At 37.0% G+C, this 20,636-nt stretch overlaps 1 protein-coding gene across 3 annotated transcripts in view; it reads right to left on the bottom strand.

Moving 5' to 3' along the window:
- The window catches only part of PLEKHG5 (pleckstrin homology and RhoGEF domain containing G5), a 336,555-nt gene that overhangs the window by 9,127 nt on the left and 306,792 nt on the right, over positions 1-20,636 (bottom strand). For all 3 annotated transcript variants that reach the window (XM_063436446.1, XM_063436447.1, XM_063436448.1), the window contains 10 exons: positions 10,310-10,489; positions 7,559-7,729; positions 7,154-7,249; positions 6,577-6,627; positions 6,069-6,218; positions 4,667-4,777; positions 4,192-4,341; positions 3,372-3,509; positions 3,127-3,246; positions 333-465 (listed from right to left, as the gene is read on the bottom strand). In XM_063436446.1, coding sequence (XP_063292516.1) covers positions 333-465; positions 3,127-3,246; positions 3,372-3,509; positions 4,192-4,341; positions 4,667-4,777; positions 6,069-6,218; positions 6,577-6,627; positions 7,154-7,249; positions 7,559-7,729; positions 10,310-10,489 — 1,300 coding nt within the window. The remainder of the gene's footprint in view (positions 1-332; positions 466-3,126; positions 3,247-3,371; positions 3,510-4,191; positions 4,342-4,666; positions 4,778-6,068; positions 6,219-6,576; positions 6,628-7,153; positions 7,250-7,558; positions 7,730-10,309; positions 10,490-20,636) is intronic.

Raw genomic sequence — 20,636 nt, 5'->3', positions numbered from 1 at the left:
TTTTTATATAAACATAAAGAACAACCCATAGGATTTCAGATACATATAAAACACAACATCAATTACCTCCAAAGCAGATAAATGAAAACTTTAACATACTGGGAAAAAAAATCTTTAATTTATTTTCTTATTTAAGCTAATAGTTTTATTTATTTTGTGTTCTTGTCATGTTACGTATGTGTGTATTTAATATATAGATTATATTTCACCTGTTCATTATTTTGCACTTAATGCAAATAAATATAAAACAATAAGAGAACAAAAAAAAAAAAACTGAATTAAAAAACAAAATTGAAGTGCACAAAATAAATAATGGACATTCCGTCAATTACCTGGGTCTTTTAGTTCCCTGCATATGACTTTATCCACCATTAAAGGTTGTCTAATTACTTTGGTTCTTTCAGCTTTCTTCACTGGCTTTGTGATAAGGAAGAGGTCGGTGAAAAGGAAGCAATAGACATCCATCTGGAAGCAGAATAAATGCAGGTGTGTTAAGGCATAATTCTAGTCTGTATCAGAAACGTCAAATGTGTAGTACATGTCTACATCTCAATACAATACCAGTCATATTCCACATCAGTGATACTCCACTTCAGCTCCCAGAGGCATGCCTGATTGTAAGCAATTTAGATAAAGCATGGGCAGTGGCGTACCTAACTCACTCCAGGGGATCCCACCGCAGCAGCGACCCCTGAGACTGTGGGCAGCCTGGATACCATCTGGGCCCGTGCACAGCCGCACCGGCCAGTGTCCACGGTTCCCGGGTGTCTGGCAGGGGGAAAGAGCTCCCTTCCTGTCTGTGTGTAGCAGGACCGAGCAGTCTGACTGGAAGTGCTCACTATGAGAGCACTTCCTGTCAGACTGGGAACCGCGGCACAGAAGCAGGTACAGGAGAGGGAGAGAGGTAGGAATGGGACACAGGGAGGGTAGGGGGGAGAGAGTGAGGAATGGGACACGGGTGGGGGGAGAGTAAGGAATGGGACACGGGTGGGGGGAGAGAGTGAGGAATGGGACATGGGGGGAGTGAGGAATGGGACATGAGGGGGGAGTGAGGAATGGGACATGGGGGGGAGTGAGGAATGGGACATGGGGGGGAGTGAGGAATGGGACATGGGGGGGAGTGAGGAATGGGACATGGGGGGGAGTGAGGAATGGGACATGGGGGGAGTGAGGAATGGGACATGGGGGAGTGAGGAATGGGACACAGGTGGGGGAGAGAGTGAGGAATGGGACACAGGTGGGGGAGAGAGTGAGGAATGGGACACAGTTTGGGGGGGATAGTGAGGAATGGGACACGGGGGGAGGAGAGAGAGTGAGGAATGGGATACAGGGAGGGTAGGGGGGAGAGAGGGTGAAATGAGACACAGGGAGAGTAGGGATGGAGAAAGGGAGGGGCTAGAGCAAATGGGAGTGGAAGAAGGGGGGATGAGATACTTGGGAGATGGGTGGGGGGGTCCTAGGGCAATTTTCACACCGTAGCCTGGTGGTTTCTAGTTTCTAGTTACGCCTCTGAGCATGGCTATTATGCTTGAATTCTAAATTATGTGCAGTAAGGAATCTCTCTCTTAATAGCTACATGCTAATTATGCTATAATATTGAGTGAAGCCACGATATCTAGTGTATCCGTTATATTGCAATGAAAATATTTAGAACACTTGTTGCACCATTGCATAACTAAGAAGAGAGTCAATCAGTAGTCAGCAAGGCATATCATTTAAAATATTGCCTTCCGCAGGCCATAAAATTATTTCAATGTACTAAGGGGATGCTAGGGTAAGAGAGAGGTATGGAGAGACCTCCATCCCCATATTATGACTCATTGTAAAGGGATCACTCAAGACCGCAGATCTACATACTCGTTTGCCCAGTCCACCTGGGAGATATGAGAGCTATGGAGTGAGTAAAGGTGGTACATGAAGGCACATGAGGATCTTCTATTGTGGTCCTGATTAGCCAGGCTCCAAAATGAGATTGTGGGGGGAGTTAAACAGACAAGGAGTAAAGCAAGGGAGTTTAAGAGTCACACAGAGGATAATGAGGGAGTTCAGAGATGCACAGGGAGGGGATAGGACACAAGGGATGAAGGTTAAGGGACTCAGCGGTTAGGATAGACACGCAAGAGTGTGAAGGTATGGGGAGAGACACAAACGGGGTGTAGCTGCAGCCAAAACCAATTACAGTTGGGAGGGAGAGGCTGTCAATGCACAGTTCTGCAGCAGATATAACCTAGGTACACCTTGGAATACTCTGGTTAAAAAACAAAGGTGACCTTCAATATTTATGAGAAATATCTAGATCAGGGGTAGGCAACCTATGGCACGAGTCCCATGCACGGCACTCAAGGTATCTTTGCACGGCACTAAAGGCTGCTAGAGCCAAACAGGCTCTGGCCTCTCAGGAGACCCAATGAAACTTCAGATATCTGCTAATATGGAAATGTGGTGAAGGGCAATCCTCAATTTATGCATTGCAGCACGTAGAGGAAGTGATCTCAGATCACTTCCTCCCAGCACTTGTGAATGGGAATCCACACTGTAGTAGAGCAGCCCGCAGCTGCTGTTGCAGCTCCTGTCCTTGACGTATGCCTGGTCCCCACTGGACCCCAGGGAAGCCACCCACACTGCTAGATGTACACAGAAATGCAGAATAACCCTCCCCTCATACAAATAATGTGAACAGCCCATACACAAACCTAACTCCACTAATAATCCATATACATGCACACAATCCCACATGCAATACCCTAAAGAGCCCCACACATACACACACTACCAAACACAATGTGACATATCCATCCACACACACAATTTACAAGCAACCCCCATACACAGTCCACATTCATAGGTTTTATACACAATACCACAAACTACTCATGAACATATACAATATAATAGCTCATATACGCACGAATACAACAATAAAAAGCAATTACAGTATAAATAACAATCAGAATACGGCAGCATACACACCTCAATTTAAAAAAAAAATAGGACCGGCACGCTACGGGACATCACAATCTTATTTCGGCACAGTGCTGCTAATAGGTTGCCTACCCCGATCTAGATATTGCTTTTTTTTTTTCATTTACATTGTTCGAATTATAACATCATCCTTACAACAATCACCTTGCTGTCTTTGCCTTCCTTCATCTTGAGACTTCCTTCTAAAAGAAGTTGTCGAGTATCATCAGATGATGTTCCCATCATGGGTGCTGTTAAATCGAACCGGCAGAATTCCTTCAGAATCTAACATAGAAATAAACAATGAGGAACTGCCATTTAAAGAGCCATTTACACAAGTAATTCAACAAATGCTTTCCTCCTCAGTAATACAAAAAAAAAAAAAGGATATTTCTTCAATTATTTAATACCTTATCCACTTCATCAGTGCTGCTCTCCACGGCTTCGTAAGAATCGATGCGGCTGATAATGGCCGCCAGTCTCTGTTGTTCCTGTCTTTGGCGCATTCGGGAATTTACATGATTGATGAAACGCTCCACTGAGTTTATCTAGAGTGATCATACAACAATCATTTAAAAAGCAAATCAAAGCTGCTATTGATGTTCAACTACAGATTCCAACTCCATTGACAAGCCTACGTACAAATTACGCAATGACAGAGGGAATGTTGACATTAGCAGTAACATGGATAATATTTATCTTCATGATGGATGTATTACATCATTCCAGCAGAGAATAGAAATGGTATAGAGCTCAGGTGATGTTATTGACAACAAAGAAATATATTTACTTATAACGTGTTCTCTAATATGCATATGGATAAAATGCATCAAACGATAGATCAGTAGAAATAAGGAAACGGTTACAATATATATATATATATATATATGTATATATGTAGAAATAAGGAAACTGTTACAATATATATATATATATATATATATATATATATAATATATGTATGTATATGTAAACCAGCCCCAGGGAAGAGACCTATTTACACTTAAATATATTTTTGTATCAATGCAATATCAATAAAGTGTAAGCTCACCTGCCAAAATTGACACAAACCTTTTAGCCCAAAGGTGAATTGCAAGCGTTAGACTCACCCAAAAGCTTTTATTTGATGTTGGCAGTTGAGCTTACACTTAAATGTCTACTGCAGTGTTGGCAAAAAAAAAAAACCACCTATTGTTATTTAAGTATGTATTGCAAAAGATAGATGCTCACCATGAGAACAATGGACTCTCTGACTTGAGGGTCATCTGTCTTCTTCAGGATTGATTTGAGCAATAGAGGATACTTTGTGAGACGCTGATGTGGCTTCACTAACATGTCACTCAGTTTCAGGCGATTGCACTGTTTGTGTTTCTCAGACCACTAAAGACAATTTAGAAAAAAAAATGTTAAGTATCCGTGCAACAACAACATAAATGTATATCAAGTATATTTAAAGAAAAACCTTCTAAAACTAAACTTTAGGACTACATCTACTACACACACAATATTTATATATATCACAATTATTCACTTAACTATCTTTGACCATAATTCATTGATAAAGGCAGATGATTGTCCAAATAACAGTGAATAATCAAAATTTATGGGCAGAAAATCAGTAAGTAAATTATTACTAATTTTTATTTTTGTTCAAAAAAAAAATAAACAAACAATTTGAAAAAGCACTAGATACCACAGAACTTACCGTTACATAAGCTCGAAAAAGTTCATTGTCCCGATGGAGGTTTCTCATATATTCCATACATCCTTCCTCTTCCATACAGTATCTGATATATGGCTTGAAAAGAGACTCAAACTGCAAATCAAGACAGTATTTTAGTAGGTCATTTTTGTATAAATATATATTTATAAAGATAAAAATGTTTAGTATGTATGATCCATTAATAATTTTTAATTTATCTAACCTAAAGATAACGAGTAATATCCCACTGCAGAAAAGTGCTCATTAACAGACTAAAATTGGTCTCAAATGGTTTTTAAATTATTTCTTTTTCATTTTTTGAATAAAAATAAATTTATGCACGTTTGACTAGGACATATGAACATTCACCAATCTCCTACATCTACAACAGTAAGTTGGGAGTAATCGGGATATTAAAATTAAAAAAAAAAGTAAAATAATCGTGGACTTTAGCTGCAATAAACTCTTTATATAAAATTGTAACAGCCATCATTGAAATTATCGTATTTATTGATATGAAGGAAAAGTATCTTAGCAAGAATTATTTTGACCCTGGTTATAACGAATATAGGCTATTTCTCCATCTGAATTATCTGAACATTGTTTGACACACATAGATCTTAAAATTATGATGATATCAGCTGAGGAGGTGGAGCATGAGCAGGGCCAGCCAAAAAGAGACTGGTGCAGTGTGGGGAAGAAGGCAAGGGGGATGGTCACGTAAATAGGGTTTTCACACCTGTAGTGTCAGGAATACACGGTTGTATTCCTGACATTATAATGCTCCTTTAATTTATAAAAGTGCTATTTTCTATTGAAATCTGCACTTTTTGTAAAATTAAAAAGTGGACGCACTCTTCACACATAAAGCAGTTCAGCAAGCTGAAAAATGTTTTAGGAAACTTGAGGGTCCTTTTAAAGTTTAGCATTCAGATAAAATGTTGCTATTCTTTTTAACCCCTAAAGGACCAAACTTCTGGAATAAAATGGAATCATGACACGTCACACATGTTATGTGTCCTTAAGGGGTTAAGGAACACTGGTTTGATGAAATCAGATGTGTGTGTGAATTCCGCGGTGGCAAGCTCATTTGAGTATGACTCTTCACTTTCTGTATCCAAGACTGACCATTGGCTCGGTCAGGTGGGGCACTAGCCCTGGTTCCCATACTTCTTATACTTATCTATGCTTGTATCTGTCAAAATCATTTTATCTTTCAATTACCTGCTGTTATACATCTCAATTGTATAGTTGTGAATTTCTGCAAAATACATGTCGGAGCTATAAAAATTATTCTAATAGTAATGCAGGAAAGAAGAAAAGATAGCCAGTATACTCCCTCTTGCTTGTAAATGCCCACACTGCAATGATTATATAAAGAGTGAATAAATCATGTCTTTATTACCGTCCTAAATCCTTTCTCAAAATCCACTGGGTTTAACAAGCCTTTCATCTTTCTGGCCTTCTCCAGGACTGGTACCATAACATTACTCCACAGGGATCGGTGGAGTTGAATGATCTCCTGAACATTGCTGAACAACTTCTCGGGCTCCACCTTTAGGAATAAAGTGACATAAAATAAATCTGTACCATGAACTGTGTATCACATACATTTGGAAGCTGTCCTTCTAGCACAGGGGTGCCCAAAACAGTAGATCCCCCAGATGTTTTTAAAACTACAACTTCCATGATGTTTTGTCTTTCTAAAGACATGCAAAGCATCATGGGGGTTGTGGTTCTACAACATCTGGGGATCTTCCTTTTGGGCACCCCTGTTCTAGCAGAAACATTTACCCTTCCAATATTTCTACTGGCTTTTTGCTCAAGTCAGAGTCGCTGTTGTCAGATATTCTGATACTTGTCAAAGTGGATATCATATTGTCAGTCACATACTGAAAAATCTAAATTCTTACCTCACATAACAACCCTGAATCCTGCAGGTTCAACAGGCAGCATAGGAAAAGCTAGGATGAAAGGAAAAGAGACCTCCGTTACTTGTATTGTGTATATATCATGTAATAGAAGGAGAACATGGTACGTTAAATATACAACTTAAAAGTACAAACTATGGAATTATGGTGTACTAACTCAATATACATAACAGACTCATAGTACTAATTATAATACGAATCTATTAAATGTTAAGCATACAGACAGAGCACAAAAAGCAATTAGGCATTTAAATGCTTGTCATTGTATTTCAGATGTAGTTACTGATACGAATTGGTACTGTAGGTTTAATCAATAAGCTGCCAACGCAAATCTTCCAAATATGAGCAAGCCAGCTGGAATTTATCAACGCAAATAGACAGTCACACTGACCGACACTTGTCCAAATCAACTAAGATAGCAACAATAAAAAAAAGCAAGTATCTTTTTGTGTTTATATACCTTTTACTGTTTCAGTGCTGAAGTGCACATCTATCAGACTTTCTGCTCACTCTCTGCATGTCTGTGTGTATATATATTTATATAAAAAAATAGACTTACATCAGTTATGACTTTGAGCTTCTTAATGTATGTGGCCTCGGTGTAGAGCAGCTCCCAGATGGCTTCCTGCTGGTGGCACTGCCGTCTTGTTAACGTCTGTTGAAACACAAAAGATTTCTGAGAACAGAGAGTGACTGAGGGAGCCGGTAGCTTGCTATCTGTATCCACCTAATACTCTATATAGATAATAGAAATGTTCTTTAACATGTTTAGCAGAAGAAATTCCCAATTCAACATGATCAATTCCCAAACCTATCACATCTATACCTAAATTAGCTTTTATTACCTGCAGAATAAAGATGGAATAGACCCTTTCTTCTATAGGTACATGTCTAGCACAACGTGAGTATCAGGCATGAGAAAACACTACAATTGTAACATTGCCAGGGTGCTAGGGTTCCATACCTCTGGAACACTGATGATCTCCTGCCAGCTATCTTCAAGAGTCAAATTAGTATCATCTTCATCTTCTTCCCATGAATCATGGTCAAAGCAAAGCTGTTGGGGCAGTTTGGGGAGTCCGAACATACTATACGAGTGGAGTTTGCTCTCTAGTTGCTCCATTTTATCTAGCTCCTAAAAGTTAAAGTAAGAATTATAGTTTAAACAAACCACACAAGACAAGTAAATACAGTGTATTGACAAATATAAACCAACTCTTTAATCATTAAACTCCTTGAGAAGGAGAAGTCATCTCATCACTCAGTGGGTTAATAATGTTCAATGCTGAATGCAGAACGTAATGGCATTTGAGCAGTGTTTAATATGCCATCATTGTTATCTGTCATCCTCCTAGCAAGACAAACATTCAAAGTGGTATCTTACCTTGAAAGTAAAGCTGTGTCAGATACTGAATTGTGGAGCCAACTGCTTGATTCTTGCACTTAACTCTTAGTGAGTATGTTCCTCCTTATGCAATAAAATGTATCTGAAGGACCCTCCAAAACCCTAAAATTAGGTTTAATCCAAGACAATTTAAAAAAAAAATATCCCTAGCTATAATGATGCTTGATCTTTTACGTTACATCTGCTTCACTGGAGTAAAACAGCCACTCGAAACCCCTCTGTCTTATAAAAGGGGTCTATCCAGGACCAGTGTGGCGCAGATTGTTAGCAAGACTGAAGAATCAGTGGACGCATGTAAATGAGAGACAGCGAAGCTAATGTGATTAGCAGGGAAGAAGTGACACTTTGGGACAAAGCAGATTCCCCTCTTTGTTTTCGTGTTTCTGTGGCTCGTGCTAAGACACTTGGCAAAGCCCACGAGGCTATCACATTAAAAGGAACAGCTGCTAAGAGTAGGCGAGGGCTGAATCACTGAATGAGGCTCCAACAATTGAGCCAGGCTGCCATTTCAAAATCAATGGCGCAGGGACATGATACTAAGGGGTGAGGTCAGCCAAATGGGAAATTAAGAATATACTGAGACCAGGGGTTGAAATTTCTAATCCCAGCATTTACGGTAATTCTGTAAATGCTTGTTGAAGGGTGTAGATCCTTGTAGAACAAATAAAATTGCACGTTTTATGCGTTATTGCAGTGTTATGAGAAGTAATTGCATCTCCCAGCTTCAATAGCAGCATCACTCTTTGTAGAGAAATTGATTGTACCCATGAGTGGCACACAAAAGAATTACAACACTCCCTAATTTTAACTGTGTATGTGTAATTCACAGTTTTTGAGCGAGAGCCTATTTTCTTCTGCCAAAATTATATAATATTATTATGATTATTTCTAGTTTATAATATCAACACATTCTAAATTGATGGATATATTATATATGTTTACTTATAACAGATAAATATCTTTGCTTTGTATGATAAATTGATTTTATTGATCCGATAATAATTTTCCATGTATTCAATAGTAAAATGGTTTGGCTTTTTCGTACAGCATTATAACAAGGAGTACTGTTAATATCAGAGAGAGAAATTATGAAGTACACCAAACACAGGGCCTCAAGGAGTTAAATAAATACATAACTATGTCTATTAGGCTTCCTTTGTAATGTCATATTCAAAGTAAAATAATCATCTCATCAACAAAAGAGAGAATGCATGTACTTGTATTCTATTGCTTCTGCTTTGACAGAATGCCAATCGCAAGGTATTTACTACCTGCATAACAGGCAGCTGGTCAGAAACACATAGGAGCACATACAGGGTTAACAAATTATAATAAACTGACACTTTTATGCAGAAAAAAAGACAAAATGTTTTTTTTTTCTTTCATACTAAATGCTTTATAGCTCAGCCGTTAAAAAAAAAAAATGTTTTTAACCATATCAAATTAAATGAACTTATATTTAATGTTACTGATGGCTTCCTGAAACAAGTTAAATAATCAAATATACAACATATTGTATAATCTTTATTAAAATATGTTGATCTGTCTGTAATCTGGTTAAAATTAAATGATTGTTTCTGTCCTTCTAAAAATAAAAACACTTTTGCATCAGAATATACAGAATTAAGCCCTGTGTTCAAACTCACATTACTCCTGGGCGGCAGCAATGACTATAGTACACAGCCTCCATACATACAATAAAACGTTACTTTCACACTATCCCAAATCCTTGTGCACACTATATAACTGGAGTTTTTATTAGTATCACTCCAATGGCCGTTTAAGTGCAAGCAGGTGAGCCTACACTTCAATGGCCATTGGAGAATGGCTGCCAAATTAATTGGCAATCATCTGATGTATTGTTATCAGATGTTCCAATTAAGATTTTGGCTTGCTGAACATGTGCATCTTACCCATCATTCTTTGTAACCTGTTTCAGAATACTTTGCTTTTGCAACAGAGGTTGTCAGGTAAGATGTCCTCATGCATGTAATATCAGGAGATAGCTTATGGCCTCATTCAAAAGTAGATCATAAAGTAACAAAATATACTTAACATTTCTACAAATTGCCATAGTAGATGACCTCCAGATTAGCACAGTGTATTGATGATAATACTAATGTATTAATCGAGGTCTCACATTGGGTACGGCAAAGGCCCAGTATCATTGTTCGGTCTTGTGGTTTATGCGATCTGCAGATTTAGATTGTCTTGCCATAATACACAGATCCACATTATGTATTGTCTCCATAAATATAAAGGTCAAACATACATTCCATGTCAGTAAGAGATGACACTTTTAACATTTACCTTTCCGAATGGCCCAGTAGTTCCTGTTCCAAAGAATCCACTAAATCGACTGGCAGCTCGGTTTTTCCAGGTATCAGAGCCGTTATTGGGAAGAGAACTGAAAATCTGCTGAGTATCTGGCATTGGGATATTGGTGTCCCCAAGGAATTCAGTCATATTCTTCCTCCTTCTTCCAGGAGCCTAAAACAATAAAGATGATATTTTGTATGACCTTATCTCAACAGTCCAAAAACAAAGCAGAACAAGAGAGAAAAATAAAAATACATTGTAATTTAGGTGAAAATTAAGTCAATCATCCCTGTCACTGTTGTTGATCAATCGCAACACAGAAACAGACAGACATATAGACTTAGAGACAAATATAAATAGACAGACAAATCTACATAGACAGACAGGTAGATTGATATATAGACAAACAACTAGTATTATACAAGGAGCAGTGGGAGGTTGGAATTCTAGCTATTTGCTAAATGTTTCAGATGAATCCAGTCTACATTCATGAAAAACACAACACATGCCTGATTTCAGACACATCTTCACGCAGACAAAAGACATAGCTCCCAAATCCCTTACTTGTTCTCCAGAGCTGGCTAATCCTAGGCACTGCTATTCTCAGGGGCTTTATGAGCGACCCAAACCCTTCCTGACATATTCACATTCTGCTAATTACACACTGGTGAACTCACAAAAGCCAAGCAAAAACCTATTGTGGAGATTCTTAAAGACTAGACTTTTTTTTTTTTTTTTTTTTTTTAACCCTCATATTAAATGCAATTAACAAAATCTACCACCTTATTAGCATTTTTACTGTTATATGATTAACCCCATATTTAATATGCAAAAAATAAGCATATTAATAAATGAAGTGCATATATCGATTAATAACAATAAGTCTATAAAATGTATACATCCACTACCAAACCGATAAGAAATCAATTCAAAATAAAGGCTTAACACTTAACAGTTTAACCCCTTAAGGACCAAACTTCTGGAATAAAAGGGAATCATGACATGTCACACATGTCATGTGTCCTTAAGGGGTTAAAATAACAGCACAATTAAAAGGGGGAAAGTCAGTTAAACTGTTGTCAATGATTTTGGATTTGTGCTGTAAAAAAGCGTTTTTTTTTTTGTTTGTTTTTTTAAACAAAAGTAAGAAAAATACATATTTTTAAGAAAACTCCTTAACCTCTTGAATACGAACCTTCAATGCAGAAAGAGTAAGGTGGGGGCAGAAAAAATATACACATTTAAAATGTAACCTCTATTACCATCTGTACAAAAAGAACCAACATATTCTATAATATAAACAATTCTATCCATTAAATAGTTTATAAACTAATAAATACATACCTCTGGCAGAACAGGCTGTACTCTAAATATGGAATAAATGCCATTGTTTTTCATGAAAATCCCTGTGCTAAAAATATTTAGTGGCGTAATCTGATAAGAGACGCATACATCTCTTTTGTGCTCCAAGTGCTGTCTGCCTACCTTGCTGTGCTAAATGCTAATTAATATCAAATCCCATGCCGTTTAGGGCTTAGTTAAGAGGAGGTTGCAGAGGGTGTGAGCTTTGTGTCAACAGCACAGTAGAAAGTCAACAGTCAATAAAACAGATTGCATTGCTGAAATGGCACACAGGGTGGCATGGTAATAGAGCATTCCTTATTCCAATGTGACTCTGCACCTTTAAGAAAAACAGACCCTTTTTTGTACGTTGAAGGAGGGGCTCACAATGGTGCAGTAGGCGGGCACGTAGATGTCTCCAAAATTAAAAACAATGTTTCTCCACCCAATTGCTGTCTCATTTTAAGTAATGTTAATGTTGCAAAATGTAACAATATATGGTATGGTTAAATTATATTGTTACATTTTTAACAATTTAAAAGCTATTATGTAAGAAAACCTTGTGTCGTAAATAGAAACTTTTAATGTTGTAACTTTTTTAAAACAGGAATTAATACCAAGATGTAAGCCTATGAAAAATCATTTGCCAACATTCACAAAAAATAATTGTCTTGTTTTTTTTCCCATAATTTTAAATATGGGAGAGTCCATTAGCCAAACAGAAGTATAGAGCTTTAGAGTTATTGTACATGGGGTACAGGAAGCAGTGGAGAAAGTATTATTCCAGGGTCATCAGGTTATTATGGGTATTTTACCAGAGATCCCCATTATATTCTAATTATAATATCTTGAATAATTTACTTTTTAACAATTTTTCTTCATGTATTCATGTATGTATATAGAGGATGGGTGACAAATTATTTCTTTAGAAATTGCTGGGCTTCTCAGACACAATATGGGGCTAAGTGCAGTAATTCAGCTACAATTTCTGGCTAATTTAGTATCTTAATTTTCCCTTTGTATTGTCTCAATTTGGTGGTAATTTGATAAACAATAGTATGATTTGTGAATTTCATTTAAATTTGAGCCTTATAATTGACCCCAAACTACTCCGATCAATTTTCTCCAAATAAGCTGATGCACATCCAGCCTTTACTACAGAATGCCCGGAGTTTCTTTAACTGAGAATAATCACATTTGGTCTCTACTCTAGCTAGTTTGGTCCTCAGTAAAAAAAATCACTATGTTATTAAATATATATCATGCTTAAAGGGACACGCTAAGCACCAGATCACTATAGCTTAAAGTAGATTTTTTGGTGCAAATAGACTGTCCCTGCAGTCTCTCAGTTGTAAACACTGCCTTCCTGTGAAAAAAGACAGTGTGTGTGTGTGTGTGTGTGTGTGTGTGTATGTGTGTATGTGTGTGTGTGTGTATATATATATATATATATATATATACATACATACACACACACACACACACACACACACACACACACACACACACACACACACACACACACACATCCATCTCCTTCCTTGAGAAGCATTGGATTGGCTGAGATACTGATGATTTCACCCAGGGGAGGAGCAGCAGCCACAGTGAGACTGGTGCAGCGTGGGACTACAGATGAGTTAAAGGGACTCTCCAGTGCCAGGAAAACATCTGTTTCCCTGGCACTGCAGGACCCTCTAGTGCCCCTCTCCCCCCCATCCCAAGTTGCTGAAGGGGTTAAAATCCCTTCAGTGACTTACCGGAGTGTATCTCCGCCTATGCCTACTGCGCATTCACGGCCGGTGGAGTGGGAGACCTAATGTGCATGCGTGGCAATGCCACAGACGCGCATTAGACCTCCCCATAGGAAAGTGTCCACTAGTGGCTGTCTAGTAGACAGCCACAAGAGGATAGCTTAACCCTGCAAGGTAAATATTGCAGTTTATGAAAACTGCAATAATTACACTTGCATGGTTAAGGGTAGTGGGAGTTGGCACCCAGGCCACTCCAGTGGGCAGAAGTGGTCTGGGTGCCTGGAGTGTCCATTTAAGATTTTTACTTCTAAAGGGCGACCTGAACATCTAAGACAGAAGGAGATAACTAACATTAGAAATACATGTTTGCCTAAGGTTTCAGTGCTCCTTTAACACACATGTTAACTGGATGTGACCCCTGCATCAGAGCACGACTGGAAATTCCAGATCATGCTTGAAAAATTCCTGGGGTTACCAGCTATAGATTATGTTACAGGAATTAAAAAACAAAAATACACAAACAGGACCTTTCAGCCTTGTGTAAGTTAAAACAAACCACCAGTAATTTGAGCTACAAAAATGTATAGCACCTACTTACAAAAACTACCAAAGAGGCAAATAAACACAGAAACATGAAACAGCTTGCCAAGGATTTGGATAGGCCTAGTCACCTCTCCACCACCATCAATCACAACTCCCTGTCTTATAACTGCAGGCTTCATACAGACTTATTTCAATGTCACTTTAACCCTTTGCTTACCAGCTGAGTGAGGGACATACCAGTGTGGCACTGAAAGGATTTAGCTATGTACTCCAACATTATGGATTTTATAACTAAATGTACAGCACTTTTTTTTTGCACAGTAAGTATTCAACTATCGCTCTGTACCAATAATGTTTTATTCACAATGAAGACAGTATAAAAAGTAGCAGCGTTTCCCCCCCTAGTATGGTAATGGAACCTATATTAAGCCAAATGTAGCAGACAAGTCGCTCTTTAGCAATTGGCAAACAACCCCTTGTGATTATAGTTTGGGCTAACCAAAAAGCTTTTTACCAGAATTTATAATGATACATTATAGGTTTTATAATTAAGCAACACCTAGTCAGCCATCTTTCGTTTATATATTTTAGAGTAGGGGTTGCTTTAAGGCTAGCAGTGTATCATTGGAGGTTCTACCGTTTTAGTTAAATCTGTTTTAAAGTGTTTTATTTATGCCTTAGAGCAGGCTTCCTCAAACTCCGGCCCTCCAGATGTTGCTGAACTACAACTCCCATGATTCTATGAATGAAATAGGTAGGCTGAGAATCAATCGAGTTGTAGTTCAGCAACATCTGGAGGGCCGGAGTTTGGGGAAGCCTGCCTTAGATTGTAAGCACAATCCTTGTATCCTACTATACAGGTTATCAGTTATTTCTACGATATTTCATAGAATGTTTTCAATACATTAGCTCAGAGGATGGCCACCTTTGGCACTCTAAGTGTTGTGTCCCATAATGCTGTGATGCCATAATGCAATGGCCTCATGGGAGATGCAATGAGTGCTGAAGGATGCCTGCTCTTGCCTTAGTCTGTCTGCAACCCTGCTATATCATACAGCTCTACCTAATCTAGTGAGGCAATACAAAAAAATAAAATAATAAAAATTAATTCTGCACAAGTCAAAGTGATTAGTAAAGTTTTGCTTACGAATTTTCACATTTTAACCAATTCAACCTGAATGCCAATATTTTACTTGGAGATTTTTTCCAAAGCATCTATTTTCACCTTCAACTCTACAATTTGGATTTAATTCACTAAAATGTGGTGTTAAGTGATTAACTTGATAGGGATCTGTTGAACAAATATTACAGTCTATTAACTTGTGGCCATACGTTGGCTGTGGGAGTACCATTTGGATATTCGGAAAATGTGAATTTGGTTATTCCGTCTGTATTTGCATTTTCATTTAGCTATTGTTGTGTTACCTGTTAAGATCAGCTAAATGTCTAAATACATGTGCCAATTGGGCTATTCACAAACAGCCAAACTGCAGCCAAATCCTCTGCATGCACCTGTAGCCTAACTGTCTCTAACTCTGTCACCTTAATGCTATCCGAAAATACATCTTAGCCTGTAATGATATCCCAACTCTAAATCCATCCCATGCCCTTCTTTTACTTTACGAGTGTATTTTTTTATTAGAGGACATTCATCTTCTGTACAGTAACACATCACTTGCGATTCAGGTGTAATTAAGCTGGAGCGATTAGAAAAAATCTTAACTTTGCCTCAACTGGAGATTGTATTTCTAACATTTTAGCCCAACATTTGCAAGTCAGATCTCAATCCATTGGAATTCATAGTTTAGTGAATAGGCCCCCCCACATGTTTAACTTTTGATTCCTTGCCAGAAATGTGACACATGAAATGCTTTAGACTTGCTAAAAGGAGGATGATCTTAAAGCATCTCATTCCAAAATTCTGTTAGTCCAATAGACAAGAATATTCCAAAATACTAAGATTAACTTATTATTTTACATCCGCATCACTAGACCAATACTGCTACTCAACTTTGATAGAAATAAGGTTAGAAAGTCTGAAGAGTATGGGGGTTTATTCATTAAACAAGGATTTGAGAATATTTTACATCAGATTTGCAACATTTTGGCAAAATAGTTGAGCTATAGAATGAATCAGTATAATAATATTTACAATATGGTTCATATATACATTTACTTTATCAATGATTCTCAATTCCTGGTTTACTGAGTATATATATATATATATATATATATATATATATATATATATAGACTTTTTTTTTTGTTTGTTTTATCGCTCCAGCTTAATTACACCTGAATCGCAAGTGATTTGTTACTCTACATGAATGTCCTCTAATAAAAAAAAAAAATAGGTATTTCTGATGCTTGTCTATATATAGATTGGTATTTATGAACCACGCATTTTAAAAGTATAGATATGTGCAAAATTAATGTTTAAAAAAAATCTCCTTAAACCGCAGCGTTTGCATTACATAGTAAATAGAATTAAATTTCCTTCACTTTTATATTGCATTCTGAAATACAATGTAAGCCATGCTTTCAGTAAAGAACTTAGTAAATTGTACACATAGGTTTGTTAGATTATTCTGCAATGTCCCAAACCAAATTTATCGATTTGTAAAAACAGAGATAAAACATATAATAAAACATACTACTTACCTCTAAGTCAGAGGAATAGGTCAAAAGAACCTCGTCTATTACAGAAAGATGATCCCAACTTTTCCAAGCGGATAGTCTACCCATGACTTTTCCAAAGTCTATGATCTCCCTCATAACTTGAATAGAACACGTGGAAACTTGAATATTTTCAGAGATTTTAAGAAAATAGTATGTATCCAGTGAAGTATTTCTAATAAGTTTGTAGTAGTTTGTCTCTACATTGTCTTCTGGGTGAGATGTTTGATAACCTAGAAGGTATGTCTGCCTGTTTCCTCAGTTGGATTCAGTCTGACAATTTTTTGGGATGAGGGACTGTTGGGAGAGGAGAGGTGGGACTAGCCACCAATATAAGCCTAAATACTCTCCAGTCACACTCCAGTGAAGCAAATTCCATTTACTCAAACAGTTTCTACATCAGATCAAAGGTGTGCAGACTGTCAGACTTTTCCTCTTCTCTAACACCAGGTTAATTCTACCCAGGGCCTTAAAATTTCACACCTCTACCTGTTCGTGACAATCAAGTCATGTAGAGTTTGTTCCAGGGACAAGTACCCCCTTTGTGAACAATTATATTGTTGACCCATTATATGAAAAGAATGAATTGGGAAGGCCATTGATATGCAAGTCTAATGTTAAAACTATACTGAAACAGAATTTAAAATGAAAGGAAAGGAAAGCATGTTTTGCATTTAAAAAGACCTACACAATAATCTAATCCATTCTTTAAATTTCTCTTAATACACATTATGTTGCATGCCCAGACAAAGGACAATATATTATATGTATTAATATATACTTGATGTGGATTTTGAAAAATCATTTTTTTAAATGTGATTTATATATATATATATATATATATATATATATATATATATGTATATTTCTTTTATTGTGAAAAAATAAATTGAAAAGCTTATGCAAAAATATCAAATTATTTCAAAAGCGTATATTCAAAAATATTAAATTGTTTCAAAAGCTTATGCAATTTTTTTTTTAAAGGAGCCCTATGTTAGTCTAGTAATTCAGATGCAAAAATAAGGAGTATTGCAGTATGCATAGATGCTTTATTGGACTCATAATATACATGAAAAGACAAGCTAAACAATATTAAAATTTGCATATCAAGAAACAAGTGATATGTTAGAGAGAGAGAGAAAATGTATACCCTCTCATCTCTCCCCTGTACCTTGTCCTTTCTCCCACTCAAAGTAGCTCCATTATATTTTTTACCTTTGTTTTATCCTTATTTATATTATTTATATATTGTTATTGTTCTTGTGTAGGCACTAACCATGTCTGTGTTTAACGTGTGACTGGAATGCTGTAAACAGCAGATGGAGATTTTGAGAATGAGAGAGGCAGGGGTGAGTAAGAAAGTCAGAATAAGCCTGGCTAAGGAGAGAGAAAGTAAACAGAATTAAAAAGTCTGTAATTAAACATGTATTTAATAATAAGTCCAGTAACAGGTAGAACGTTGTTTAGATTTCTGCATACATACAAGTGAATTATAGGTAGGTGCTATAAGTGTAAACCATTTGAAATTTTGGTACGGTGATAAAACCTCAGAATCTGTATTTAGTTCTAAGTTTGTAAGTAACAAAATATGTTACATAAAGGGAATCAACACAGTGAAGTAGGAGACTATATTTAAAAAAAACCAAAAAAAAAACCTACCATAACAAGAGGACAGAGTCTTAAATTAGAGGGGAAAAAGTTTAAAAATATCAGGAAGTATTACTTTACTGAGAGGGTAGTGGATGCATCGAATAGTCTTCCAACTGGAGTGGTAGAGGTTAACACAGTAAAGGAGTTTAAGTATGTGTGGGATAGGCATAAGGCTATCCTAACTATAAGATAAGGCCAGGGACTAATGAAAGTATTTAAAAAATTGGGCAGACTAGATGGGCCGAATGGTTCTTATCTGCCGTCACATTCTATGTTTCTATATCGATCATTTAAAATTAAAATATACATCTTGAGATTACTGGGAGTTACAGTCAGGGACAGCAGTTATTGTATTCCATGCAGTAAGGTTAAAAAAAAAAAAAAAAAAAACGGATCGGTTCCTCTGCCTGATATTAGTGGGAGTTGCACTTGCAAATTACAAGTGGTACATTCTGACATTTAAATAAAAGCTGCTATAAGCACCCGGCACCCTGGACTGTAACTCCCACTAATCCCAGGCAGCACTGAGACATGCTACCTGGGATAAGTGGGAGTTACATGCATTAACCTTAACACACTCCACATTAACCCCTTTGTTACCCTAACCCAAATCCCAACACTTTAGTCCTTACATTACTTTAAAACTAACATTTAATCTAACCTAAAAATATGATGTCATAATTCAATATGAAATATACATAATGACAAATTGTTCAAATGGTGAATTGTTCGCCATGAGAACATTATGCCATCTCAGGGTTTTGGAGACATTTACAAATCACAAAGACACGGTCGCATGTAGAAATCAGAAGAATACAACATAAAAAGTAATTGATCTAATATGAACAGCTAAACGATTATTGCAAATCTTAATTTCAAGATATTACGTTGGCTTCTTAAGAGAGTCCGCATCTCGCTTTGTTGATGGACACAGTAAATATATATTTATTTAAAATGATGAGCAATGATCAATTAGCAAGTTTTTGTCTAAAATGACTGAATTGGACAAAAGAGGCCTTGGCTGTTTAGTGAATATGTCCTAAGAGTTTCCCTTAGAATTTTATCAGATCCACAGTGTCTTGCTTCTTAAAAACCCAGACAAATGTTATCACATGTTCACTAGATTTTAAGATAAATCAATGATCTACGAATACTACAATCAAGATTGGGGAGACATTTTGACTCTTATGACACAGATACAAACTGTGAATTTACTAAAAGGCCCTAAGCCAACAAGCTCAAAAAATATATACCCTCTTATCTCTCCCCTGTACCTTAACCTTTCTCCCACTCAAAGTAGCTTCATTATATATTTTCCCTTTGTTTATCCTTAAATATATTATTTATATTCTTATTGTTCTTGTGTAGGCACTAACCATGTCTGCGTTTACCGTGTATCTATGTTTAATTCTTTCTGTATCACATACCATATTTATACTTACAGGTTTATTCACTAAGATCCATATTGTAGTAAGTTTAATGCAGAATGGGATTTTTTTTGACCAAATAGATAATGTGGAAAAACATTGTAACTAAACTATAATGCCAGATTGACTATTTTCTAGCTGTTTTCCTAGACCTATATCCCGCCCCCCCCCCCCCCTCCTCCCTGTGGTGCATAAGGGGTTAAAAATCCCTTCTGTCGCTTACCTGATTCCAGTGCCGATGTCCCTCGGCGGTGATTCAGGCTCTGCCTATGCTTACCCACCTGGGACATTATGCACATGCACTCGCATTAGGACTTCCTCCGTAGGAAGTAGTTGTATAATGCTTTCCTATGGGGTTTTGGTTGACGCTGAATGTCCTCATGCATAAAGTGAGGACATACAGCGTCAGTTAGCCGACCAAAAGTCACCTTACAACCCAGAAGTTAACCCTCCAAGGCAATTATTGCCTATAGTGTCCCTTTAAATTGTGCCATTTGGATTTTAATGAATATTTGTGTTTATAAGAAAACTCCAGTTACCACAGCTCCAGAATGTAGACCTGGTTGTAATTCATTTGTTAACAAGATTCATCTATCAACCTGCTTATAAGGAAAAGTTACATATTTGTGTGATTTTCATCAAACTTTGATGAGTGAATTTTTGTATGATTGTTGTGAATACAAGAAATCATTATGGCACTTTGAGATACAAAGGAGCATTATTGGAGCTTCAATCCACAAGAACTAGAATCCCAAATATGTCTGTCTTTGCTAAGTAGCTAGACTTGTTCCCTGGATATCTCATACAGTAGATATCCCAATGTTTCAATGAGTGCTTCCCAAAATATTAATGTAGTTTATGTAATTATCTTGCACAATACCCCCTTCTCAGCTTCCTTCAAGAGATTCCCACATTGTTTACATAAATTAT

The sequence above is a fragment of the Pelobates fuscus genome, chromosome 11 (genome assembly GCF_036172605.1).
Source record: "Pelobates fuscus isolate aPelFus1 chromosome 11, aPelFus1.pri, whole genome shotgun sequence".
NCBI lineage: Eukaryota > Metazoa > Chordata > Amphibia > Anura > Pelobatidae > Pelobates > Pelobates fuscus.
Note: the sequence above shows the minus strand (reverse complement) of the source record. Positions and strands in the feature narration are given on the sequence as shown.